Source organism: Fringilla coelebs, assembly GCF_963513975.1.
Source record: "Fringilla coelebs genome assembly, chromosome: 4".
NCBI lineage: Eukaryota > Metazoa > Chordata > Aves > Passeriformes > Fringillidae > Fringilla > Fringilla coelebs.
The window spans coordinates 12,748,857-12,771,971 of NC_140032.1; the positions used below are offsets into that span (position 1 = coordinate 12,748,857).

A 23,115-nucleotide genomic window follows, 5' to 3' on the forward strand; every position below is an offset into this window, starting at 1 on the left:
AAGATTCTCAATGTCTCAATGCATCCATTATTTGTGTGAATACTAGTCAGTCATGTGAAAACTCATGCCAGAGTCCATTGCAACATGTACTAGTGAAGATCATTTGTCTGCATGCTTTATACACAAATATCTGGATTTAACAGAAAATAGCAATTTTGATTCACTTGTGATTGACTGTGTTTGAGGAGCTGGATATATAGTTTCTCTTTTTGAACTGGAAATCATGAGTATTTTCTAAAGAAAATAGATTAAGTTTATAAATAATTTAACTGGAGGATTTTGACTAGCAGAGAATACACCTTTTGCAGGAAATTAAAAGGTAGATGTCAGGGAAGTAAAAAGTAGACCTGGAAATGTACGGTTGTAATACACACATTTAATTTATTTGGGATATCATACCAGACCCAGGTTGACTGAGTACTCTGTGATGGGTACTCAGAGTCAAGGTAGAGAGGTAGAAATGGTGACTCAGCAGACACACAGAGACGTAGTTATTAAGAATTGTGTGGCTGTGAGGAGCACTGAGGGAGGCATTGTGCTGCCATGCAGGGAACTGTGTTCATTTGGCATATGGAGAGATTAGTGAGGAGCCTGCCAGGGCTGCAAAATATGTTAGCACTGCTGCTGTTGGTCCTGTGCATGCAGCTTTATTTGTGCATTTGAGATGTCTGTATTGATGTCAGTCACTGACATTATGTGAAATGTGCATTAAGAGAACTAGATGAACACTGATCTTTATGGTGTGTTTTTTCTTCCATAATGTTTACTTAATTTAAAAGTAACATAATATTAGGAAGCAGGAAGTCTGTTAAAAGCTATCAAAGATTGCATCTGTTGATGTGACAAAACAATTTATCAGGGTATTTAGGTATCTTTTCCTTGTTTTCCTTTTTGATTGTCCTGTGTTCTGCCTCATTGGAATCATACTCTAAGTTTAGCTTGAATCACTCTGGATTTAGCCCCCACATTCATTGGTTGGAAAGAGCTTCTTCCAGTATTCTTGCCATGTTTTGTTAAGGTCTGCAGCAGTGTGGCTCACAGACAAAGTCCTGGAATAGGAAATATGTCTTTCACAGAGAATTCCCTTCCATCAGTTCATGCCTCTCTTTGGAATTGTATTGTAAGGTCTGAGATGTTTTCTCTGATGATGTGGTTATGTGAAAAGCCTTTGTGAGAACCTCACTGTATGACTATTGCAGTGAACAAATGGGACTTCTTTAACTGGAAAAATCGGTTTCACCCATTGTTTAATGACTATCATTCCACCTAACAGTCACAAAATAAATCAACTATTTAACAGAAAGGCATAGAATTAATCGAAGACCTCATGGATCTCATCCCCAGAAATTTACTAAATGTATTAATAAACCTTCCAAAAACCCCCAAACTTCCAAAAGCAGCAAGTATTATTACCAAGATGAAGAATTAATTTTTCTTGCACTCTCCTATTAAAATTTCGGAGTATGCATTCGTTGGTTGTCTGTGGAGAAAGGACATGTGCCAATAGTTAGAGATATCATTTGGAGAGAAGAAATCCCATGTGACTTTCTGGGCTTAGTAGTAGTTATTTTCCTGTAACTTCCCACACCTACTGCAGTAGTTCTTCTCAGACAAATGTTGGCCAAACTCTTACAATTCATTCTTTAGCTGGTGTGGTTATAAAACTCCAGAATGTAGTATCTCAGTTTATTTGCTACTGTTTCGTTTTCTATAAGCAAACTGAAATAGCCTAGTATGACTCATGAGAAATTCCTAATTGCATAACATAGGCTTGTATTTCAGTTTCTTACTAGAATTTGGTTTTGGGAATGTTTACAAATTGGAGCACTATAATTTGAGCAGCAAGAGCAGTCCAGTCTGAATTGTACTTTAAATTTGTAACCACAGTATCCTCTTATTTTTCACTTTACCATTGAATCTGCTTGCTAAATATAGATACAGCTCTGTCTTAATCTGTTTTGTCCAGCTTTATAAAAGAGTGCCTTAAACTTTCTGTTATAAATGGAATTCTAAAATACAAAACTTAAATGGAGAAGAGAGAAAAGATATACATTAGATATACCACAGAAAGATAAACCAGCAGATAGATATTGAGGAGAGAAGTGTTTTTAAAATGAAGCTTTACTAGTATGTTTAAAATTTATCAAAAAGCTAGGGAATTTCAAATTAATGTGAGAAGGATGTGTGGCTAGAAATGAATGTTATAAAAAAAAAATAAAACCAAATCAGTTCTAGGGAGGGCTGTGAACATTGTAAATGAAATAGAGCAGCCAGAGTTTTCATGCTGTATTTAAATAAAATCTCCCATTTGTCTGGACTAGTATTTGAGTACTCAGTGTCTTTTGAAAATCAAGTCTGGATTGCAGTGCCAAAAAGCAGGAAAGGAGAATTTAAAATAAAATCTGTAATCATGGATTTGAGGCATGGCTACATAGGCTCTTTACACTTTTTCTTAAAGAATAATGGGCAAAAGGGCAATACTTGAGGCAGTGTTTATCTTGGGTTGTTCTTGCTATCAACAGAGGTGCAAGGTTCTTGATGGTTTTAAACTATAACACTGGTAAAACACTGTGTTATTCTTTTGCCAGTATCTTCTTGTTCACAAGATATGTCTTTCTTCTTCAGTCTCTTAAAAATTGAATTCAATTCTTTAAAATTTCTTTCATCCATCTTCAGTCTCTTAAAAGTCTAATGCAGTTTTTCTGACTCATTAGATACAAACAGTTGCAAGCTTCTTTATAAATTTCTCCCAAAACTTAAATTTTTTTAAGACCTCAGGATTTCCTGTGTATTGTGTTTCTAAAGTGGTCAAAAGATTAAAGCAAGCACCTTATGCTGGTCTCATTCTTCTTAATAATCCCCATTTATATGGACCTTGTCCATAGAAGGTAGTTTTCCAGCAAGGTCTTGGCTGGACATTTCTGGAAGTCAGCATCAGTATGAAGTTTTCTAATATCTCTTAAAACCTTTTCTGCTTGTAGCACTCTGCTACATAGGAGGGGTGATTTATTGCCCTGAATTATTTACCGCAAGATGCCAATTCAGCAGGTGAAATCCTTATGTAGCTGGAGTAGCAGGGGCTGAGTCATGCAAGTTCTCTCTGTAGTTTCTCTATAGTGATGTGATTCAGCCTCCATGTACATTCAGGCCTGTACAGCTTTTCTGCTTTATATTGATTTCCCTATTGCTTTAGTGATGCCCCTGTTCCTTTTCTAGCTTTCATAAAACAATTTTCTTTTGCTGGGGTCCAGCATCCTGGAACATTGATTCCCTGTAACATCAAAGTCCTGCTTTTCACTTCAGGGCTCTCACTTTGTATTTGTTCCTTAAGTTGTTGACTTTCATTTAATACAGAAGTCAAGGTCTCTCTCTGCCTGACCTGTGATACTGCTGCTGTTGGCCACACACTTCATCTCTGTACCTTCCTTGGTGCTCACTGCCTTTGGGAGGATCTCCCTTTAAAGATCCTTGGCATTACTACAGTATTCTCCTTCATTAAAATTCTCTTTGTTCGAAGATATGTGCCTGCACATTTCTTCAGTGATTAAATTTCTGGTATGTTGAGACCAGGCAGTTTTATCATACACTATATACTGTCTCATTACCTTTCTCCTCTCCTTTTGTTTTGCATTTCTTTGAGAGTTCTTTGAGACATTTTTTATTCCTAATTGTTTTCATATTGTATTTATATGAAACCAGAAATGAAGGTGTCTTGCCAGGATTGAGCCCTTTAGGAATTACCATAGCACCAATTAATATAAGCTGGCACATAGACAAGTTTCTGTGGTGGGACACTGCATCACCTGCAGTTTTAGCTGTGGACATACTGGATCTCTAAATAAACCAACTGAAACACTGTAGCCCTTTTTTAATCCTAAAAATAGGTAGCTATATATCATCTTCCTATCATTCTGTGTTGCATGACTTTTCTTAAACTTTCATTTGCTGTGTGGTTCCAGCACATCTATCTTTTTCTATTGTAGACTCTTTTCAGTGCTCTGGACAAGGATTTTAATTGGATGCAGCGAGCCTGGGTTTATTTCCTCAGTACAAGAAAGGATGAAGGTGTTAAAAATAATATCTTGGTTATTATCTTTCCTCGCTTTCTCACCATAATTAATTACCTTTATTCACCTATCTTTTCCCTTGGGTTCAGTCAAAAAGGAGGGGGAGGACTTAGAGTTACCGAAAAAACTTGGGGCTGTTAGGGAGGTTTTGACATAACACTGAATTTTAAGATTGATTAGTTTTAAGGCAGAAATTACCTGGCCAAGAATGATGCTTGGTGGATTACTTGCAAAATACTGAAAGGTATTTTAATCCTCTTTGCAGATTAAAGAAATGCAATAGACTTTGAAAAAGGTCTGCAAAAGGAGGATCTGTTTTGTTGACATTACTGTTATAAAGCACATCTGAGTTTCTATCCAGCACATACATTATATAGGAGTGATGTTTCATGGCTTGCTCAGATAGTTGTGGATGCTTGAGCAGAAGACAGGAGGTGTGAATTATGGGTTCTGGCCACCCTGGTTACAGTGCAGTGGGTGCAAACAAGCTAATTTGGTAGTCTTCTGCTTTATTTTAGCTCTTACTTTGAGGGTTTTGGTTGGAATTAAGTTGTCACCGTAGCAATAAATCCTAATAAACCAAAATAAGACTCTCCTTTCTGGAGAAGAGCTTGCTTACCACATTTAGATACAACTTTAATTTAGGAATTGGGCCAGGTATCACTCTAGAATGAAACCTTGAAAGGCTTGGATTCATCTGAGTCCTGACTCTGTAATCTTTGAGAAAATGGGGACTGGATAGGTAAATTAGAAGGTATCTGTATAACATCTTAATTCAGGTCAGGCATTGGTGCTTTCAATTCAAAGTTTTGTGTTGACCTTTTCAACATCATATTTTGTAAGTCCACTGTGCTTAATAGAAATTAAAACTCACAAATATCCAACAGCCTGGTCTGAATTAAGATGTTCTTTTATTCTTCTGTTGAATAAGAAAGATTTGGGGAACTTGTAGTGTAAATGTAATAGCAGGTAAGTCCTGAAATTCAATTTGAGTTTGTGGAGATGGAGATGTTTTTTAACTGTTGCAGCCACTGTCGAGATCTTGTTTTCTCTTTGACATTAAATACTGTAGCAGCTGGAGGTAGACCATAGTGTTGAACTTCACTTGAAAGCACTGTGGGCTTATGACTGACAATTTGTGTTTCAGATAATTGAATTTTGCTGTTATTTCAAAATTTTTATAATTCTTCTGATGTAAAAATAGTAGAAAGTATGAATATAAGTATTTTGTGGATATGATTGAAAAGAATATTTCTTTTTACTTGATGGCATATTTCAAAGAGAGATTTGTTTTAATAAGGAGAAGGAGTTGTAAAAGACATATAAAATGGCACTCCAGGGGTATTGAATGAAAAAAATTAAATATGCTTAATATATAAGGTTTAAAATGTCTCATTTGAAAATCACTTACATTACAAACTGATGTGTAATTGGTTTTGCACTTGCCTGTCCTTCCCATCTGTCCTTTCTGTCTATCCTTCCCATCCATCCATCCTTCTTCTTGATTCTTTTTATACACCTTCACAAACTGCCTCAATTCTGTGCTCTTCTCTGAGATTGTCCTCTAATTATCCCCTTCCTTGTTTGATTCTCCTGGGTATCACTGCTAAAGAAACTAAGATCATTCTTTGTGTCTATTTTGCTGTGCCTTTTTATGGCGCTAATTGCCTCATATATCCTTTTGCTCTTAAGAATTTGGGATAACAGCCTTCAAACACTGTTATTACAGAGCAGGTCATCTACCTGAAAGTCATTTGGGAATCCTGCTGGACCGAGCTGAGGCTGAAATTAATTTTGTTAAACAGAAATTTGATCATGATTTAAAACAAGAAAAGCAGAAGCTTTGCCAGAAGCTCATTACCAAACGAAGGCGGGAAATGCTGCAAAAGGTAATTATTTTCAATAGTTTTATTTTCATAGGGCTTATCATGAATTAGAAATTGAATTAATTGAAAAATAAGATGTAGTTCTTATAGCAGGGGTCAGCACTGCATGCTGAGCATGGTATAAAATAAGTGCCAGTTGGTTTTAGCTGTGTACCACCATATTCTGTATTAGTCATGCAGTAATTCATAGCTGTCAAACCACATGATGATGCATTTGTTTAGGTGTTAGCTCTTTTATCTAGAAACAGTCCATATTATCACAGCCCTTGTATCTAACAACAGTCAGAGTTATCACAGACCTCCTAGGTGCTCACAAAGCCAATCTGTTGAGGGCTAGGTGAGCCTCTGGACAATGAAAAGCAGTTTCAAGAACATGGAAAAGCAAAAGTATGAAATTTTGCATTGCTATGAAATTCATACTTGAGTAGCTAGAATTCAAAATGTTCTTTTTTCTTAACTTTGTTCCTCCTTCTGGTAAATGAATCAGCAGAAAGAGCATCAGAAGGAGCAGCTGTCACTTGGAGACCCCTTCAAAACTGCTGATGAGATCTCTCACTACCTGAGAGCCTGGAAAAATCTTCTGAGTGATCACACCATTGAATTTGAAGAACTTACTGAAAAGCTTGACAATGAGGCCAGCGAAGAGCTGAAGGAGCTTCTATTTAGCCTTGCAGAGAAAGCCATTGAAGAGCTTAAACGTGTTCAGTGTGGAGTGGTTGTGCAAGAGCTGGTGAAGCTCAATGTGCCAAAGTTGTTCCTGCTAGAAGCTGTGGAGGAGCACAAAAAAGAGATGGTGGTTAAACATGCACAGCTTGAAAGGGAAGAACATGAGAACAGCATGGCTGCTGAAGAGCTGCTTCAGCTCACCAGGCAGAGGCTAAGCCAAGAGCTGGAAACAGGCATCTTGGAACAAAAGAAAATAAGGAGCTGGGAGCAGTCAGTATTCATGCAAGTATCTCTCTGCACTCTTTCTTTAGTTACTATGGCAAGTAGAAGGGAACTGGGAGTTTTCACACCTGTCCACTTGTAATTCCTAATGATCAGGTCTCTGTTGGGCACTTGGGAATTGATTTTTTTTTTTCCCAAAGTCCTCAGCCCATGCAGTACCAGTGGGTGAACACTGCAGTGGAAATCCTAGGAAGCAGCAGTCTTGAAGATAGAATTGTGGAATAAAGGTTTTAAACTTCCATTCATTCTATGGGAGGTATCACTTACACATCTTTCATTGTTATTCTCAGTCTTTGAGTTCCCACACATTGGAAATGCCAATTAGTATGTCAGACCTAACTGGCCCCAAGTCTAAGTTGAATATATTCCTTCTAGCCACAAGTCAAGCCTTACTCATCAGGTTTGGTTTAGGCTTTGGCAGAAGTAGTCCCTAAGTACACAGTGCAGTATCTGCCTGTCCAGTACATGGCTCCACGTGTCACACTGGGCTGCTCTGGCCTGTGGACAGAGAGCCCCTGGCACCAAGCCCTGAGCCAGACACAGGCAGTGGCACAGGCAGTGCTGCAGAGAGGAGTTCTGGCCCCTGGAAGTGTTAGGGCCATTGCTGCCTGCTACAATGTGACCCTGGGGAGGTGGGAAAGCAGGTGGTGGCCTTGCCACAGCTGGGAGAACTTGCACAGGGAGAGCCCATGGCTGTGGCCAGGGGTGGTTGTGCCTCTCACAGCAGGCAGCAAGGTCCCTGAGAGATCAGGGAATGTTGGTGAGCATTTTTTCTTAGCTTTCAAGTACATTTATGTCTGGTTGTTTGATTGCCTGAATATTTGCAGTAGTACATTTCCTATACAATGTCTATTTAATAAGAGACATTGTTAGAGACATGGGAACATGAAAAAGTAAAATTGCAGCTGTAGGGGGAAGCAACTGTAACAGGCAAACCTATAATAAGCTGTGTAGCTCTGAAGAAAATGTACCAGGCATAAGAGATTGAACAGGGAAAAAGAAAAAAAAAAGTAAAAAAAAGACACTGGTTAAAGTTTCTTCTTTATATCTCTTCTTTAAACCAAAATAGATTTGTATGGGCAGTTTTATTCAGACAGAATAAGTTTTCCTGCCACATTTTGTAAAACCATATAACAGGAGTGTAAAAAGAAATGTCTCTTTAGCCATTGCATTTGCTTTGCTAAAGAAGAAAATTCCATTTTTTCCCATTGTTTTGGTTCTAATTTCAAGGACTTTTTATTTTTTTCAGCATTTTAAATACTTTTCTGTGAGTCATTTATACGGATTTGCTAGCTTGTCTTAACTATCTCTTGCTTACATTGCCAAGAGCAGACCTGCAGGAATATGGAAGTAGATTGTATGACCCAGCAGGACTTTACTGTTTCTAAGTTAGTATTCCATAATAACTCTGTTCCAACCTGCAGTGTGCCTGTCATATTTGTTAGATGCTATCTTTATTTGAAGCAGCAGTAAGCTGTTTGGGTTTTTTTTTCAGTAAAATGCAGGAAAATATATACAGAAAATGCAGCAACAACTGTTCTACCAACAGCCCCTTAGAATCTGTCACAGTCTTTTTCCAGTCCATTGTCTGTCAGTTATGGTATTTTGATGACAGATGCCAGCTCTCATGTTTTGTTCTCATCTGCTGTCTAGTTTTCAAAAAGCATTATTTTGAATGATAGCTTTTCATTTTTGTTGCTTTTTAAAGAGACCATGGGTTAGTCCAAAGGATGTGTGAAGCTTGTTAATGTTTACAGTCCTTTTTAAATATAGACATATAGCAAAACTCTATTTGCTATATTTTATTTCATATCTCTCTATATATATCAATATGTGTGGATCTATAGCATGGTTTTTCTTCCATCAGTCTAAGACAAGATGAAAAATGGTTAAGTATACTATAAATAATCATTTGGAGTAGTCTTGTCTTAAACAACTTTTTGAAGGGAAAAACCTCATGCATTAAAAGTGTATCAACTATTCTTTGCTTAATCAGTAGAAAGAAAAAAGGATTTCTAAACTCAAATATTTTAGTGAAATAGTATAGGTCTGGTATACATTAAATAAAAGTATCAGTACTAATGAAACATGCAGCATAATACTTTTGTCAATGAAAAGTCCTCTTTAAAAAACATGGTGTTCATATTTTAAATACAAACATTTTTTGTGGAATAAAAGAAATTTCCAAACAAATAAAAGTATGTTATTTTTTGTGAAATATTCTTAAGGAAATAAGATACACAAGGTAAGAAGATGAGTGTAGTGTATGGTTAATCAGAACTGAGCATGTTTTATTTTTAAGTCAACTTCAGCTTGACCCAATGATCAGTTCCTTAGAGATCTGTGTTGAGAACCTTATTTCTGCAAAATGGGAACTTTGAGTAATTCAAATTACTCTTAAAATATATTGCATTTTTCAGACTGCAGAGTGCCTTTTTTTACAATTAACTGCTGGAACCACTGTTATCTGTTGATCGAAGAGATGGCATATGCATTTATAATAGAGAGAGATTTTATTTTTTCTTTCTCAGTAGATGTGGCTGCTGAGTGCTGGGAAACAGCACAGGGGGGGTTTATGGGAAGCTTTTATCTTGATTTCAGCTGAAGTTCAGGGATTGTATTGTCTGAAGAGGTGGAAGGATTCTATGCATAGGAAATGTGTTAAAAATATTAATTTATTTTTAAAATATTCAAAAACTGTTTTCCGTTGAAAATGAAGTTTTACAGCCCAGGAAGCTCTGTATGCAGAATTTATGGTATCCTCAAGAGTATTTTGTACATGCTGAGCAGTTCATTGCTGTGTGTGGAATCAATAAGTGATACATGAAATAGACCAAAAAAGGATGATCACCGCTGAGTAAAGTGTATGTGCATGTCTCTTACATTTTATGCAATATTGCCTAAATCACTAAACAGCAAATGGCTCTTGTGTTTTTTTAACAGGCAACTGCTAAGTTTACCCCTCTCACTCTCAGAAGAGGAGTTGCTTAGAATGAGGCAAGAGTTGCACTGCTGCTTCTCTCAGGTGGACAGCAGCTTAGCTTGGCCCAAGATAAGAGCAAGAACCTTGCTTCAGGCTTTTGAAGTGGAGCAGAGGGACGCTGAGGTGCTGAAAGTTGAGCAGAATTTAGCAATGACCAGTGAACAGGTGGGAACAGTGTGGGATCGGTGTGGGGATGTGGAAAAGGGGTTCCTGGGGGTACCTGTGGCTGCTGCCATGGCAGCAGGTCTGGGTCTGTACCTTCTTCATAGCTGCAAGAGCAGTGTACACTTTTCCTGTTTGCATAGACCACTGGACTTAAAGATAACTGTTTGGGCAGCAGTTGGATAAATAGGTCTTTTTCACATACACCTGTGCATTTCTGTTGCTTTTGTGAAAGTTTTGGGAGTTTCTGAAAAAGAAACTTCTACATTGTTTTGTCTGTTTAGGAAAGTAAAGTTCCTGAGTTAGACGGCCTTTCTTGGCAAGAAATTTGGCATGATTTCTGTTTCTTGTTTCCAAAAGATTTAAGTGTATGCAGACAGTTTGGGGCTATTTCCCCACATCTAAATATGTAGAAGATAAGGCATAGTCAAAGTTCAGAGAAATGTTTCCAACAGGGAGTCTATCTGCCTATTGAATCTGGCACCTTATAAAGAACCCTGTGAGGGGTGTTTAATTCCTTCAGTAAAGTATAAAGGCTTTGGAATTATAAATTGTTTTCAGTTCTTATAAAGTATGGGGGCCAAAAATGTTTCCTGTATTAGTTGTGTCTGATGCCATCTTAAAAAGGAGAGCTTGCCCTTGCTTTGTTTTGGTTCAGTTATGTTTTCTAAACATGTAAACTATGCTGGGTTAATTGTGCTAGGAATTAGCCTAGTTCAAAGCCTTAATAGTTCCTAAAGTATTAAAGGAGAGAAATGACTTTGCAAAACCTTACAGTTGAACAGATGTTATCATTTCCCCAAGAGTACATATACTTAGTTGGTATTCTTGTAAAGAAATAGAAAGGTCAAGAGTAATTTGATTACATGGAACAGTGCTTCTTAATATTATCATGGTTCATTTGTGATTCACAGACTGTGTGTTGAAAACAATGTAGATGTTAAATTAATATTCTTTGTTCATCTTTAACTGTGCTGAGGAGACAACGTATCAGTTAAAATCTTCTCTTATTATCACTGCTAAAGCTTGTTTAAAATCAAATTTATATGCTACGAGTTTTCATGGAAAGGATGAATATATAATTCTACTTGAAAGAATTTTTAAAAAAATTCTAACTTTGTCTGAATGTCCAAAATTAATGTTCTGAATAAATAGGCAGCACCTTCATTTCAGATATACTTTCTCAGTGAAAGTCATATTTTCCAAGTTTTTGATTATTTGGGATGTGCCAATAATACCAAGTAATAATTTTAACATTAGCATCCTCATATATCTCTTACAAATAAAGCATTTTTGCTCATCTTGTTACAGCAGCATTCTAAAATGGGAAAAACAGGATCCGGGAATAAACATAAGTTAGATATTCTGAAGAAATCTTTACAGGACAAAATTTTAATTTATGAAGACTCAGTGAAAGGTGAAAATTTGAATAGGGTAAGTACAATCTTTTCTGGACTGAGGTCGAAATCTAGATCTTTAGTAATTAAAGATTAACAGTATTCTATCAATGTGAATAAGAACCAGAGGAAAAAGGTGTAAGGTATAGTGGCATGATGCATCTCCCTACTCTTGCCTGCCTTTATCAAGATTTTGTATTTCACGCTTTTAGCTTTTGCTTTGTTTTGATTTTTGCATCTTAATGACAGAACTGGTTTCATGTCTCACTCCTTTTTCTTCCAATGATTCTGGGCTTGGTGTGTGCAAGATTGCAAGGCTCCCCTAGAGCCTGTGGTTGTCTAGGAAGACTCTCAAAACATGGAAGGTGCTTCAATGCATGCTTCAGCTGAGCAGCATTTTGTTCCTGGACATCTGCTAATGCTGCTGAAAATCCAAAAATGGATTCTTAGATCCAAAAGCTTTTTAGGTAGGGTCTGAGTTTATTTGTACAGAGCTAATTGAAAGGAAGCCCCCCCCCCCCCCCCCCCTTTTAAAAACACACATTCTAAGGATAATCCTTGAGAAATCAGTGGGGCTGATCTTAATACAGGATTTGAAGGCTTTTTACTTCCCTGCTAGTAGATGTTCCAAGAGATCTTTCACATGTATGTGATGTGGATAATATTAGTTTTGCATGTCAGGAGGACATTGCAATGATAAGTTCGTTAAACACAGATGGTGCACAACTGTAGAAACTATGCATGACAAGCAGGTGTCATTGGTAATTAAAACTGGTAGACAAAAAAAATAGTTTCAAAAGAGATTGCAGTATCAATTTTAGTACCAATTTGGACAAAAAGCTATTTTTATACCTCTTTCCTATGCTTATACCTGTATCCTGAAAAATGAAAATTCATGGGTCAACATGTTAATTCAGAAATAATTTCACTTTTATGTGAGAGCAAGACATTGTTTGATTTGGTTGCAGATGATAAAAGTGAATTTTTTATCTAGTCTAGCACCCAATCTTTGAAAGTGAGAGCAGGTTCTTGGGCAAGACTGCAACCATAAGGCAAGTGTGTTCTAGCACTCTTCACAAGTTTAATAAATGTGGTCTGAGAATTTTCTAATCCTTCAATAGAGGCATTGTAATTTTGACATCAATACCTAATGCCCCGATCTTCAAACTTTAGGTGGTTTTGGTTCTCTTCCTTGGATGTACATCAGATTATGGGCTAAACTTTGGAGGCAAAAAAGTACTGAGTACTTGTTTGGTAAATGTAAGGCAGTAAATACTGTCTTACATTTTTATTAGAATCTTGTTTTAAAATTGGAAATTTAGTTTCTCCAAACCTCTTTGTTCAGTTTTATATGCACCATCTGGCATAGCTGTTGTCATTCTAATTGTATGGCTGGTTTCAGAGCTGGCAAGAGTCAGAAAGAAACTGATGTGGCTGGGAGTAGATAGCAATACCAGTTGAGTGATGCAGCATTTTTTTGTTTAAGAGGAGTTCATTTGCTGTATAATGTTGAAGGTGTTTCACAACTCTCATTGTAAAATACTGTGAAATACTCCTTCCTATTTTAAAATATTTATATTAATTTAATATTAATTTAAAGTATGCATTTATAAATACATTTATAAGATTAAATATTTCTAACTGTTTTAAAACATCAAGAAGTGGAGTTGGAGCTCTCAGGGCTGCATGTGCTTTCTCTGTCTTTTCTCTCTTACAATCCAACTCTTTGGGCCCAAGTGAATAGTAAAGGGGGAGAGACTAAAAACAAACTGGTAATTGTTTCTGTAGTCTTTTGAAGATTCAGGTACCTAAATGTTAGATATGCAGTGGAGCCATCAGTGTCTAACCTAGACATCCCTCTTACATGGCAGTGGAAATCCATATTTTAGGATATGCAACCTACTGAGAAGTATCTTTTCTTTGAGTGTGAAGGGAGCTTATAGTGCAAACTCAGATGGAGGCACCTAAAGGAGGTAATTGCAGCTGGCTGCTATAGACACTATCCCACAGAAGAGTAGTCACAGTGCAGTGTCCCTGGCTCTCAGTGTCAGTGGTAAAGCATGGGGAGCTCATCAGTCACATGCATTGGATCGTGTGCCTGCACATGCTGCACTTGCCTTTCACCCTTGAATGGTTCTGGGGATGTTCCATCAAATGTGTGGCAGCAACACAGTTATTGGGTTAAATCACTTTGATTTTGTGCTGTTTGATGTTGATCCAATCCAGTTCTAATCTTATTTGAAATCCATTGCCAATAGACTTTTGATTTACAGTTTAACTCTGTTTTATATAAGATTTTTTGTTATTTGCTCAAAGAATGGTTGAATGTCATCAGTCAGCATTAACTGACACTTGCCAATTTGAAGCTAGATGCAGTCTTTCTGTGAGTTCCATGTTTTTTCTAAGCAAAAGGGCATATTTTTATCTTAACCATAGGTAACCATAGATTTATTTGCGTTTCCAGCTTTTAATTTTAGTATAATAAAAATTATATAGACCCTCTGTTTTGGCTTAACACTTGATATTTCAGTTTTGACTACTCAAAAAGAAAGCCTGATCTCTTTACAGTATTTGACTGTACTGTAGTTTTTTTGATTACAGTAAAAACTTGGAATTGAAGATTAAAAGCACTTCTTGAAACAGTGTATTACATTATAAGATAACAGCACTGATTTCTTTGCTGTCATAATCCTGCTTGTTATTTACAGAGTACTAAAATCATAAGTGTGCATGTAAGAGTTTCTGTTAATCTATCTTTTGTGTTTTGGTTTTTGGTTTTGTTTTTTTTTAGATTAAGTATGAGTTGCAGCTTGAAAAAGAGTGTCACCTGCGCAATCTGGAAAACAAACTTGGAGAGTATAGTGCTTCTTTAGCCTTTCAAAAGACTGTTAAAAAATCCAAAATGCTGGAGCTGTATACTGCTATCATAAATGTGCAAGCTTTGCTCTTTGAACAACTGAATGCATCAAAAACCCTGTCAAAACTGGAATGTGTTCAAATTTTAGAAGCACATAATCCTGTAAGTAATGCAGTTGTTAAAGGAAAAAATCCTGTTAGGAAACAGCCACTATTAGAGCATCTTTGATTTAGCCGCTGGTTTGCAGCTTCTGGTGGCCCAGACTTTAATTTCTATGAGTATGTGCACTTCAGTGCATTCAGTAAAAGACATAAAGAGAAGGAGAGCCAAGGAAGATGGTGTATTTTTATTTTTTATTTTTGTTACAGTTGCATGCAGGCAGAAAGGGCAGTATTTTGGTGGCTACTTAATATTTTATTGATTGAAAGAAAGACAGTTGAGAAGTGATTTGGACTCATGACAGAAGAGTAAATTGTTGTGTCTGTCCTACAGAATTACTCATGTTATAATGCTGTCCACATGCAAAATCCATAACCACAGGATATGCTTCAATTGTGAAGTTTTTAGAGATTATCTATGCAACCTCCTACCTGTCTCACTCCAGGCACACTCATGCAGTTTAAATAGCAGAAAATCTGGAAAAAACCTCTTCCCTTCACCATATTTATTACATATTTGATATGTGCCAATTTTCTAATCCTTTTTTAATACTTCAGTGCTCTGTTTTCACAAGGACTTTTTTTTCTGCATCTGCTATTCAAAACCATCCAAGTGAGGCTTGGGGAGAGCACTGGAGTAGAACAAACAAAATGAGTTTTTGAGAAAAACCTCTTTGCTAGAGGGCATCATTAGACAGCTACTGCTGTGAAAATTCCTTGTTAAATTTTAATGTGGTCATCTCTACAGAGTTTCTCATAGAGTGGCAGTTAGAATGCTTATATGCCTCCAGTTCTGCTTGAATTTGTGTTAGAGCTGTAGGAAATAGTGAAAGTTCAGTGTAGGAAGAGTATTTTTGCCTTTTATGCCATAAGTGTGAGGGGGCTTTTCAGAGAAGTTTCTTTTACTTTCTCTGTTCTTGAACAGGTGAGGGAAAAGGATTGAAGAAGGGGCAGAAGTGAGACCTAGAATAGCTAACACAGAGTTAAATACAGCTGATGAGGTAAAGGAATGGATTAAAATTCAGCATTTTGTACAAGGTGCAGGTTAGGAAGTGGGGCTTTGAGACAGTAAGCAATGTAAAAGTTGAGGTGAGACAAGTGACATTGGAAATGGGACTATGAAGCTTTCCTTCTGGTGTCCAGTTTGACATTTTGACCAAAGTGAGATTTTTAGTATGGGGGATCCAGTCCCCTGAAGTCTTTGGATTTTAACCTTTCAATTTTTTGAGCATTTTATTTTAACCCTATCTTTATCAGACTAATTATGAATTACTGCTTTTTAACTTAAATCCCTTTGATATTAGCTGTTAATTTGGTATAACTAAAATTAGTTAGTCTGAATTTCTCAAGCTGTTTCAGTGGGTTTATGCAGCTTACAAATGAATTTGAATGGTTCCTTAGTTTTGATCTCAGCCATGCTGACAGTCTAGTTGCTGGATGTCCTCTACAGTGGAAGGTTTCAGAGAGCATTGACTTTACACAATGAAAATTGAGTCATAGCTTTCCTCATTGTTCTGATATATATATAACGTGCCAGTCATGTTTACTGAAGCTGTGCAATGAATTGAAAAGTGTAATGACTGCAAGTGGCTGGGTAGAATAAGAAATGAATAAAGTAATATCAGAAAATCTGATACCATCATCTTTTTTCTTCACTCCAAATGAGATTCGTTCTTTCAAGTTAAATTATAACTTCTTATCATCATGCGTTTTCAACCTCTAGGAGATTGAAGAACTTGAAAAGAAGCTGGAGTATGAGATGTTGCATAAGGAGTCAGTGCAGCAGCATCTAATGAGTAGGCAGAGGTGGATTCTGGATGGTTTGGGACTCTCAAATGAAGCTGTGGACACTAATGCAGAAAGACATGTGACAGTTCTGTTAAGACAGGCCATGAATAAATGTAGACAGTTTATAAACCTGTACCAGCAAAGGTAAGTTCTTTGGTCTCAGTTTTTACTATGTTACTTCAGTTCTTATGGATCATAAGATACTCTGGAGAAACAGCAGGAGGAATGTTCTGCTCTACTGGGGAGGGACCATGCATCTGTATTTGATCTCTGCCTTCTTGTGCTGTGGCCCAGAGCATAACTGAGGAATTGGAAATATTGAAATAAGAAACATGAAATAATCATAACTTAGTAGCATATAAATGGTGCTGTGTATTGCGTTGCAGTCACCATTTTTTTGACAGGGGTAGTGGAAAAATAATGATACTACTTAGCATTAAGGAGGAAAATAATTTTATTCCTATTACTTTGTCTCCCAGGAAGATAGGGAGGGACTTTAGAGCAACATGATCTGCTGGGGTCAGAGGAAATAGCTGAGACAATTTAAATTGAATTTCCATCTCCATTGTCATACTGTAGACTGAATTCCCTGGCACACAATTATTTTTGATGAGATGTATAAACTCCTCTTCAATTTCAATTTTCCCTGGCCAGTTTTTAAGTAAAGATATCAGCGACAAATAAAATGCCTCCTGGGAGGTGTATAGAAATATCTGTCTTGCCATAATGGCTACCTAGCAAAAATGGGTGATAATTTGCAAAATTGCAGCCTATTGTATTACTTTTATTAGGGTTACAGGAGGTAGAAATGACATTTCCATGTGTATTGCATAGTATTAAAAGCCTAGCACATTTCAAGCTTCATGTAATGTCCTCAAAGTGTTTTCCATTAGAAAGTGGTTTTCCATAAAACCACTGATATATTAAAAATGGCTGTGATAGTGGTAAGTCTGTTTTAATTCTGAAAAAGCTGGAGCTTTGCTCAGTTTAGATGAGCAGCTTTCCTGTTGCAGAAGTAAAGAGTCAGTAGACGATCAGATAAATCTCTGCACGAGTATTCACAAGCTGGTAACCTATCAGGGAAACCTCAAAGAAACTGCAGCTAGGCTTTACTTGAAAACTTACTGGAAGGAACAAGGTTTGTACTTTGGTACATGATGTCATCGTGTTTTTGTCTAGAAAAGAAAAAATAATAAAATAATCACCAGCAGTGAGGAGGTTTACTGTTTCATATCATATTTCAGCTACAAAAAGACCCACAACTTGCCTTAAAGTGGGATGAAATTTAAAAAGAAGGCAAGAGGATGGGGACAGGTTGAATCACATTGCTTTGGAGGGATCCAGATTTGAATTGTGTACAATAGCATAGCCTTAGATTCTGATGGTTGCTTGGGGGTTCAGGGAAGCAGGGAAGAGAATTTGGCATGTTTTAGAAGTTAGGCTGCTCACAGCAGATTTGCTGACAGATAGATATGCTTCCCAAATGGGTGACCTTCCAATTTTGTTTCCTATGATACAGTCATTGCACCTGGGAAGATTTCAATGTTAATTCTGTCTTTCACTTCAGCTTGAGAGATGAGCAATGGAATTGCGTGGTGCTTGAAGATCTCCTGGAAAATATAGAAACGAATGCATTTTTGGCAATTTATAGTCAGGTAAGCATGAAATTGAACAAAGCTTCCAAGTTTAAATTACAGCTGTATCTGGATATCAGCTTTTCTTCTTTTATGGGAACCATTAGATGAATTTAGAGTTACTCTCTGCTAGTAGTTGCTACCAGTTTGCAGCCTATACTGTCAGTCACTTCAGCTAATTCTGAGCTACTTTCAGCCTTTTGAATTTTACTGAGTTACACTTCTGCTTATTCATTTACAAATCTTTTCAGGGTTTGTCCTGTTGCATTTCTTTCCATGGAGAGCTGAAGTGCCTGATTTTCTGATTAGCAAACAGATTTACAGTCAAATCTTCATGTAATGAAAAAAGGGTCTTGTTTAGATTTTGATGAGCAGTAAGAATTATTTGCATTGGTTGTGTTTCAAAATTAAATGATAGCAGAGACTGCTAGTTAAATTTTCTAGTATCATTACTCATTCTTGTTTTCAAAACTGGTTTAAAGGTCCTGAGAAGATTTAGCCAAAGAGACCAGAATAGGTCTCAGAGATCTGTCATGTTTATTCTCACTTAATGTTGCATTTTGTAAGTTTAGAGAAGAACAGTGTTTAAAGACCAGAAGTACAAGACAGTACTATAGAAATTAGACTTGGGTATCTGTATTAAGATTTACACTCTTATTTGCATTCCTCTCCAAAGAAGAATAAAATAATTTCTTTCACTAAGTAGTCTGAGCAAACATCTCTTTGGTGTTCAAATTTGGTGCCTAGTCAGGCTGAAAATATTTTAAGAACTGTACGAATTTACTAATCTCTCATCAGTCTTAGGATTTTGTCTTGTTAAGTCTGTGTGATCTCAGTGGTTCCTTGTAAAATCTATACCAACACTAAAGAGGCCAGAAAACTTTGGAAAGTGTTTTCTTACCTTTTGGAGAGAGTTCTCTGCTTGAAGGACAACTAAGGGGAAATGAGGTTGATTGATTTCTTTATTTGGTATGGCTGTCTAAATTTGGCTTAAGACTGCCTTACTGGTGATGCTTTGTTTCTTCCAAAGAGGATTCAGATAATCCAAGGATCTCCTAGGTGAATTCACTCTCTGAAAAGTTGTCATACAGTAAAGGAGGCAAACATATGCTGTGACTTTTTGAAACTATTGTGGACAAAGAACCTGGCTGTCTTCCTGCATGGTGGGACCTTGTGGGATTTTATGTCACAGGGGCTTTGTAGTCATCTCCTCCATCAACTCTTGCAGGAGGGTCTGCAGAGCAGTGATAACTCAGCTGTCATGAGTCATCACGTTTGTCATGTCTTACCTAAATTCAGCTACCTGAGTTACACGTATGGATTGAATAGACAACAGCAACTTTTTTTCTGGCATTCTTTGAGACATTTAACTTGCTTTTATTTGCCTTACTCTTTCCTTTTCACGTAGTCCTCAATATATTGTAGACTTTTCCTATTTGATACACACAAGAGATCTGCAGAAACACCCTGGTGACCCTGTATTGATGACAAAAGAGCAGAAAATAGCAATGGAATTTTGATGTTTGGAGTGGGGCAGGAGATAGGGCTGGCTGGGTGTCTATGGAACAACTAAATTTGAACTCAGTCTATTTGAACATTGTATGAATGTGCTTTACTACTGACCTTAGGGCAAAAAATGGGCAGGACGTTTGGAAATAAAAAAATACTACCAAAAGAAAAGTAGGTGTTTTCCTTCACCTTTTAACAAGCTGTTCTCTGAGCTTATAAAAAATCTGGTGTTAGGAGAAGCTGAACAATGAAGTGATCTACCATGACAATGTGTAAAGTTTTTCAAGACTATTTTTCCCTCCATAATTTCACAGACCAAGGAATGCCATATTGCTTCCTTGCTATCTTGAAATGATTTCCTTATAGTAGTAGAATCCATGAATTAGTTAAACCTTACATGTTAGAATTGTAATTGTCTTATTATTTTTCAAACCAAGTACATGCCCTAAGCAGATATGCCAAGATCAACTGGTTATTTAGCATTTACATTGCCAAAATCCCAAATGAAAGGAACCACCATGATATAAATGGGCCACTGTGGGTAGAAACAGGAAACATGGAAGTGTGAGCACTTGATGCCAAAATTGTCACTACTAAAATAATCTCCAGTAATATTTTTTATTTCCATAATGACTATTTATTTAATAACAGTAACTAAGATTGGCTGACATTTATTTTCAATGCTGAATTTATCTGTCTTCTACTCATTTATCCTCTAGGAGCTCCGTCTGGCAGGTTATTTAGCTAAACTGACAAGGGTGCCGCTGGGGGTGTTGCACAGAGTCCTGAACTTGCTGCTGCCCTCCAGCTCACAAAGTGAGGTTCTTTCTGTCCTCGATTCCATCAGTAGATATTCAGATGGTGCTGTTGAAAGTGACAGTAATGCAGAGGAGTCTGGCAGCTGTAGGAAAAGGTAGGTGTGATGTTTTCTGGTAGACTACTACAAGACAAGATTGTTGTTTTATGTGTACATCTGTCTGCTGGACAATGAGATTGACAGCTATAGAAAAAAATCACAGGTGCAAAAGTTTCCTTTTGAACTTTTTCTGGGGTAAAAATAGTTTAAAACTGCCACCTTATTTTGTGAAATATTCTAACTATAATAAATTTATTCATAAAAAGTTAAAATATAATTTTATAAGTTTATTAATTAAACGTTTACTTCATAGATTTATAAATCATGTTCTGATCATTTTCTTTCTGTTTTCTGAATTGGTGTTTTTAAAAATCTTTTCCTTCCACTTTTTTTTAATAATGTTCATGACGCACCAGGTTTTAGGTGTCTGTATCTCTTAAAGATGTAAAGGAGATCCTCCTTCCTAATAGTGAAAGTTGCAACCTTGCAGATGTCTGTCCTTTTGTAGTTAATTACTTAAGTTTGAAGTGGGCACTGAGTTTCCCTTTTCTCACAGACACTGGTAGACTCTCAGAGCCTTTGTCACTCCCCTTTAGCCCCATTAACATGAACTGAACTCTGTGCAGTAACACCAAGGGATGCTCAGGACCTGCTTTCCCAACTCCCTGCCATGGCCTGGGCAGGAGACAAAAGCAGATGATGTGGCACTGAGCCCAGTCCTTGGCAGCTGTGGGTTCTCAAGGAACAGATAAGAGTCCTTCGTACCATGCCCTGAGGTGTGATCTTAACTGATTTCAATGATTTGTGGCAGGGCAGCAAAAGAACTTGAACACTCTTACTGACTGCATTTGTGCTGTTGCCATCATGGGTTTGGTAGCTAAAGTCAGAGAGGGAAGAAAAATGTGTGTATTTGGGGATTTGCTGCTGGGAATTTTTCTTTCCTGCCCCTTCAGGAAGAGCCAAGAGTTGTGGCAAACACTGGAGAACAAAATAAGGCAAGATCTGATAAACAGAAGTTTAGAAAAGATCTCTTCTCTAAACAAAAGAAAAGACAGGTAAGGAGAAAACCAGAACAAACATACCTGGTTTTTTTTTGTTTATAGTTTATTTAATGTCCCAAGATTCTTCTTAAAGCTCTTAGAAATCAGAAAATTAGTTCATAAGTATGCATTTTCTAACACTGCTCTATCTAGTGCTTGTGTTTCCTACAACATATTTTCACATAATCAGCAATATAGTAAATACCTAAAAAGATTTTTCTGTACACATCCACAAAATTCTCATTTTTCACATACATTGCTCATCTTCCCTAGATCTATTTATTATGAGGTTGCCTTTCCTTTTGCAACTTTGTATTTCAGAAAATGATATGTGAATTATTGGGAATTAGAATGAAAACTACAATTCTCTCTGTTTAAATATGATTTTCTTTAACTTCCAAAGTCACCACTTCGGTGGCAAGATATGACATAGGATGTTGTGCATTTTTTGCCTCAGTTTTCACTTTTCAACTCAATTTTTCTCATTAACGTAGTTTCATTAAGAAGAAGCGACTTGCTGTCTTGGAAAAAGCAGCATTCATTCATCTGGGATGTTCACCTGCACACCCTCCCGTGGAACAGCCTGATCCACCAGTTTCTCTGAGCTCTGCAGCTGCTGAAGCCATAGAGCTGTTAGACACAGGGGAGAAGATCCTTTTGTTCCGTGAGCCAAGTGATCCAAAACTTGCTTTGCATAATTTTCCAAGGAAAAAGAAAAAGAACTTTCTTAATTCTAAAAAGGCTGCTCGTGCAAACATGGACTCACAAGAGCAACTTCCATTTAGAGTATCAATTAGGGAAGAGGAAGTTATTTCAAATTCAGTAAAATGATGAGGAAGAATGAAGTGTATGGTTCAAGTAACGTGTGTTGTTTTAATTTGATTTGTCTGATATTGGAAATAGATGTAATTTTAGAATGGCACAGTTGGTGATGTGCATCTTGCATTTTTTAATTTTTGTCAGTGCTTGGTTGCACTAGGTCCATATGGGTTTTCTATGATGCACATTCTGGCAGGCAGGACTCTGTGTTCCTTCACTACATTTTGGTCATTTTTGCACTGATTTTACCATAGTTGTATTTTCATAATTTATACAAAAAGGTTATTTATTGTATGTAGTAGGTACTGATTTATTATTTTTGTATTTATATTTTTGTGCTAAGCTGCAGTACAGCAGATGACATGAAGAGATGTAGTAGATGAACCATATGTCCTCTGTTCTCTGATTTTATATTCTAGTTAATTTACTGTTTAACACTGTGTTCCTAATAGGCTTTGCATATTACTTCTGCAGTCTGTGTTCTGCAATGACAGCTGGTAGTCCAGATCTTTAGCATATACTTGTGTACTGAGCCTTACATCCTGCAGTAACTTCAGTGTTTGGCTGTTTCTAAACTTATTTCAGTTCAACTGGGAGTTTGGCTACTATTCCAAACTGTTAAATATTTGCAACCTGTGGCAGTCTTTTCCTTGGTGAAGCAGTGTCATCACATTTGCTCAGTAGAAAAGTGAAAAATGTAAATGGGCATGTAATGCCTTCAGAAGCTGTTTTGATTGCAGTGTGCCAATTTTCGCAATTTTAGATATTTTTGAAGTTCTTATTCCTGAATTTCTCTAAATTGATGAGAATATAATTTAATACTTCAGAAAGAGTTAATTTTTAAACCTGTCTAGTTGACTCAAAGAGTCCTATGAATCCAAAAAAGAGGAACAGGAAAAGCTAATTAAAATAACCACATGTAATTATTAATATATTATTCAAGCCTGTTTTGAGGGGGTTGTAACTGTATTTGAATGCTGTGCTCTGAGGTCACTGTGATCATATATTTTC

The 23,115-nt window shown here is 36.8% G+C and overlaps 1 protein-coding gene across 1 annotated transcript in view; it reads left to right on the top strand.

The window, feature by feature from the left end:
* EVC2 (EvC ciliary complex subunit 2) overlaps nucleotides 1-23,090 on the top strand; it is a gene marked incomplete at its 5' end in the record, with an annotated part of 60,230 nt that extends 37,140 nt beyond the window's left edge. Inside the window, 10 exon segments of the mRNA XM_084204319.1 lie at nucleotides 5,797-5,956; nucleotides 6,441-6,905; nucleotides 9,849-10,049; nucleotides 11,358-11,480; nucleotides 14,235-14,462; nucleotides 16,182-16,390; nucleotides 17,814-17,901; nucleotides 20,109-20,302; nucleotides 21,199-21,300; nucleotides 21,780-23,090. Of these exon segments, the coding sequence (XP_084060445.1) occupies nucleotides 5,797-5,956; nucleotides 6,441-6,905; nucleotides 9,849-10,049; nucleotides 11,358-11,480; nucleotides 14,235-14,462; nucleotides 16,182-16,390; nucleotides 17,814-17,901; nucleotides 20,109-20,302; nucleotides 21,199-21,300; nucleotides 21,780-22,116 (2,107 nt within the window). The 3' untranslated portion in view covers nucleotides 22,117-23,090.
* Nucleotides 23,091-23,115: the final 25 nt, after the last annotated feature.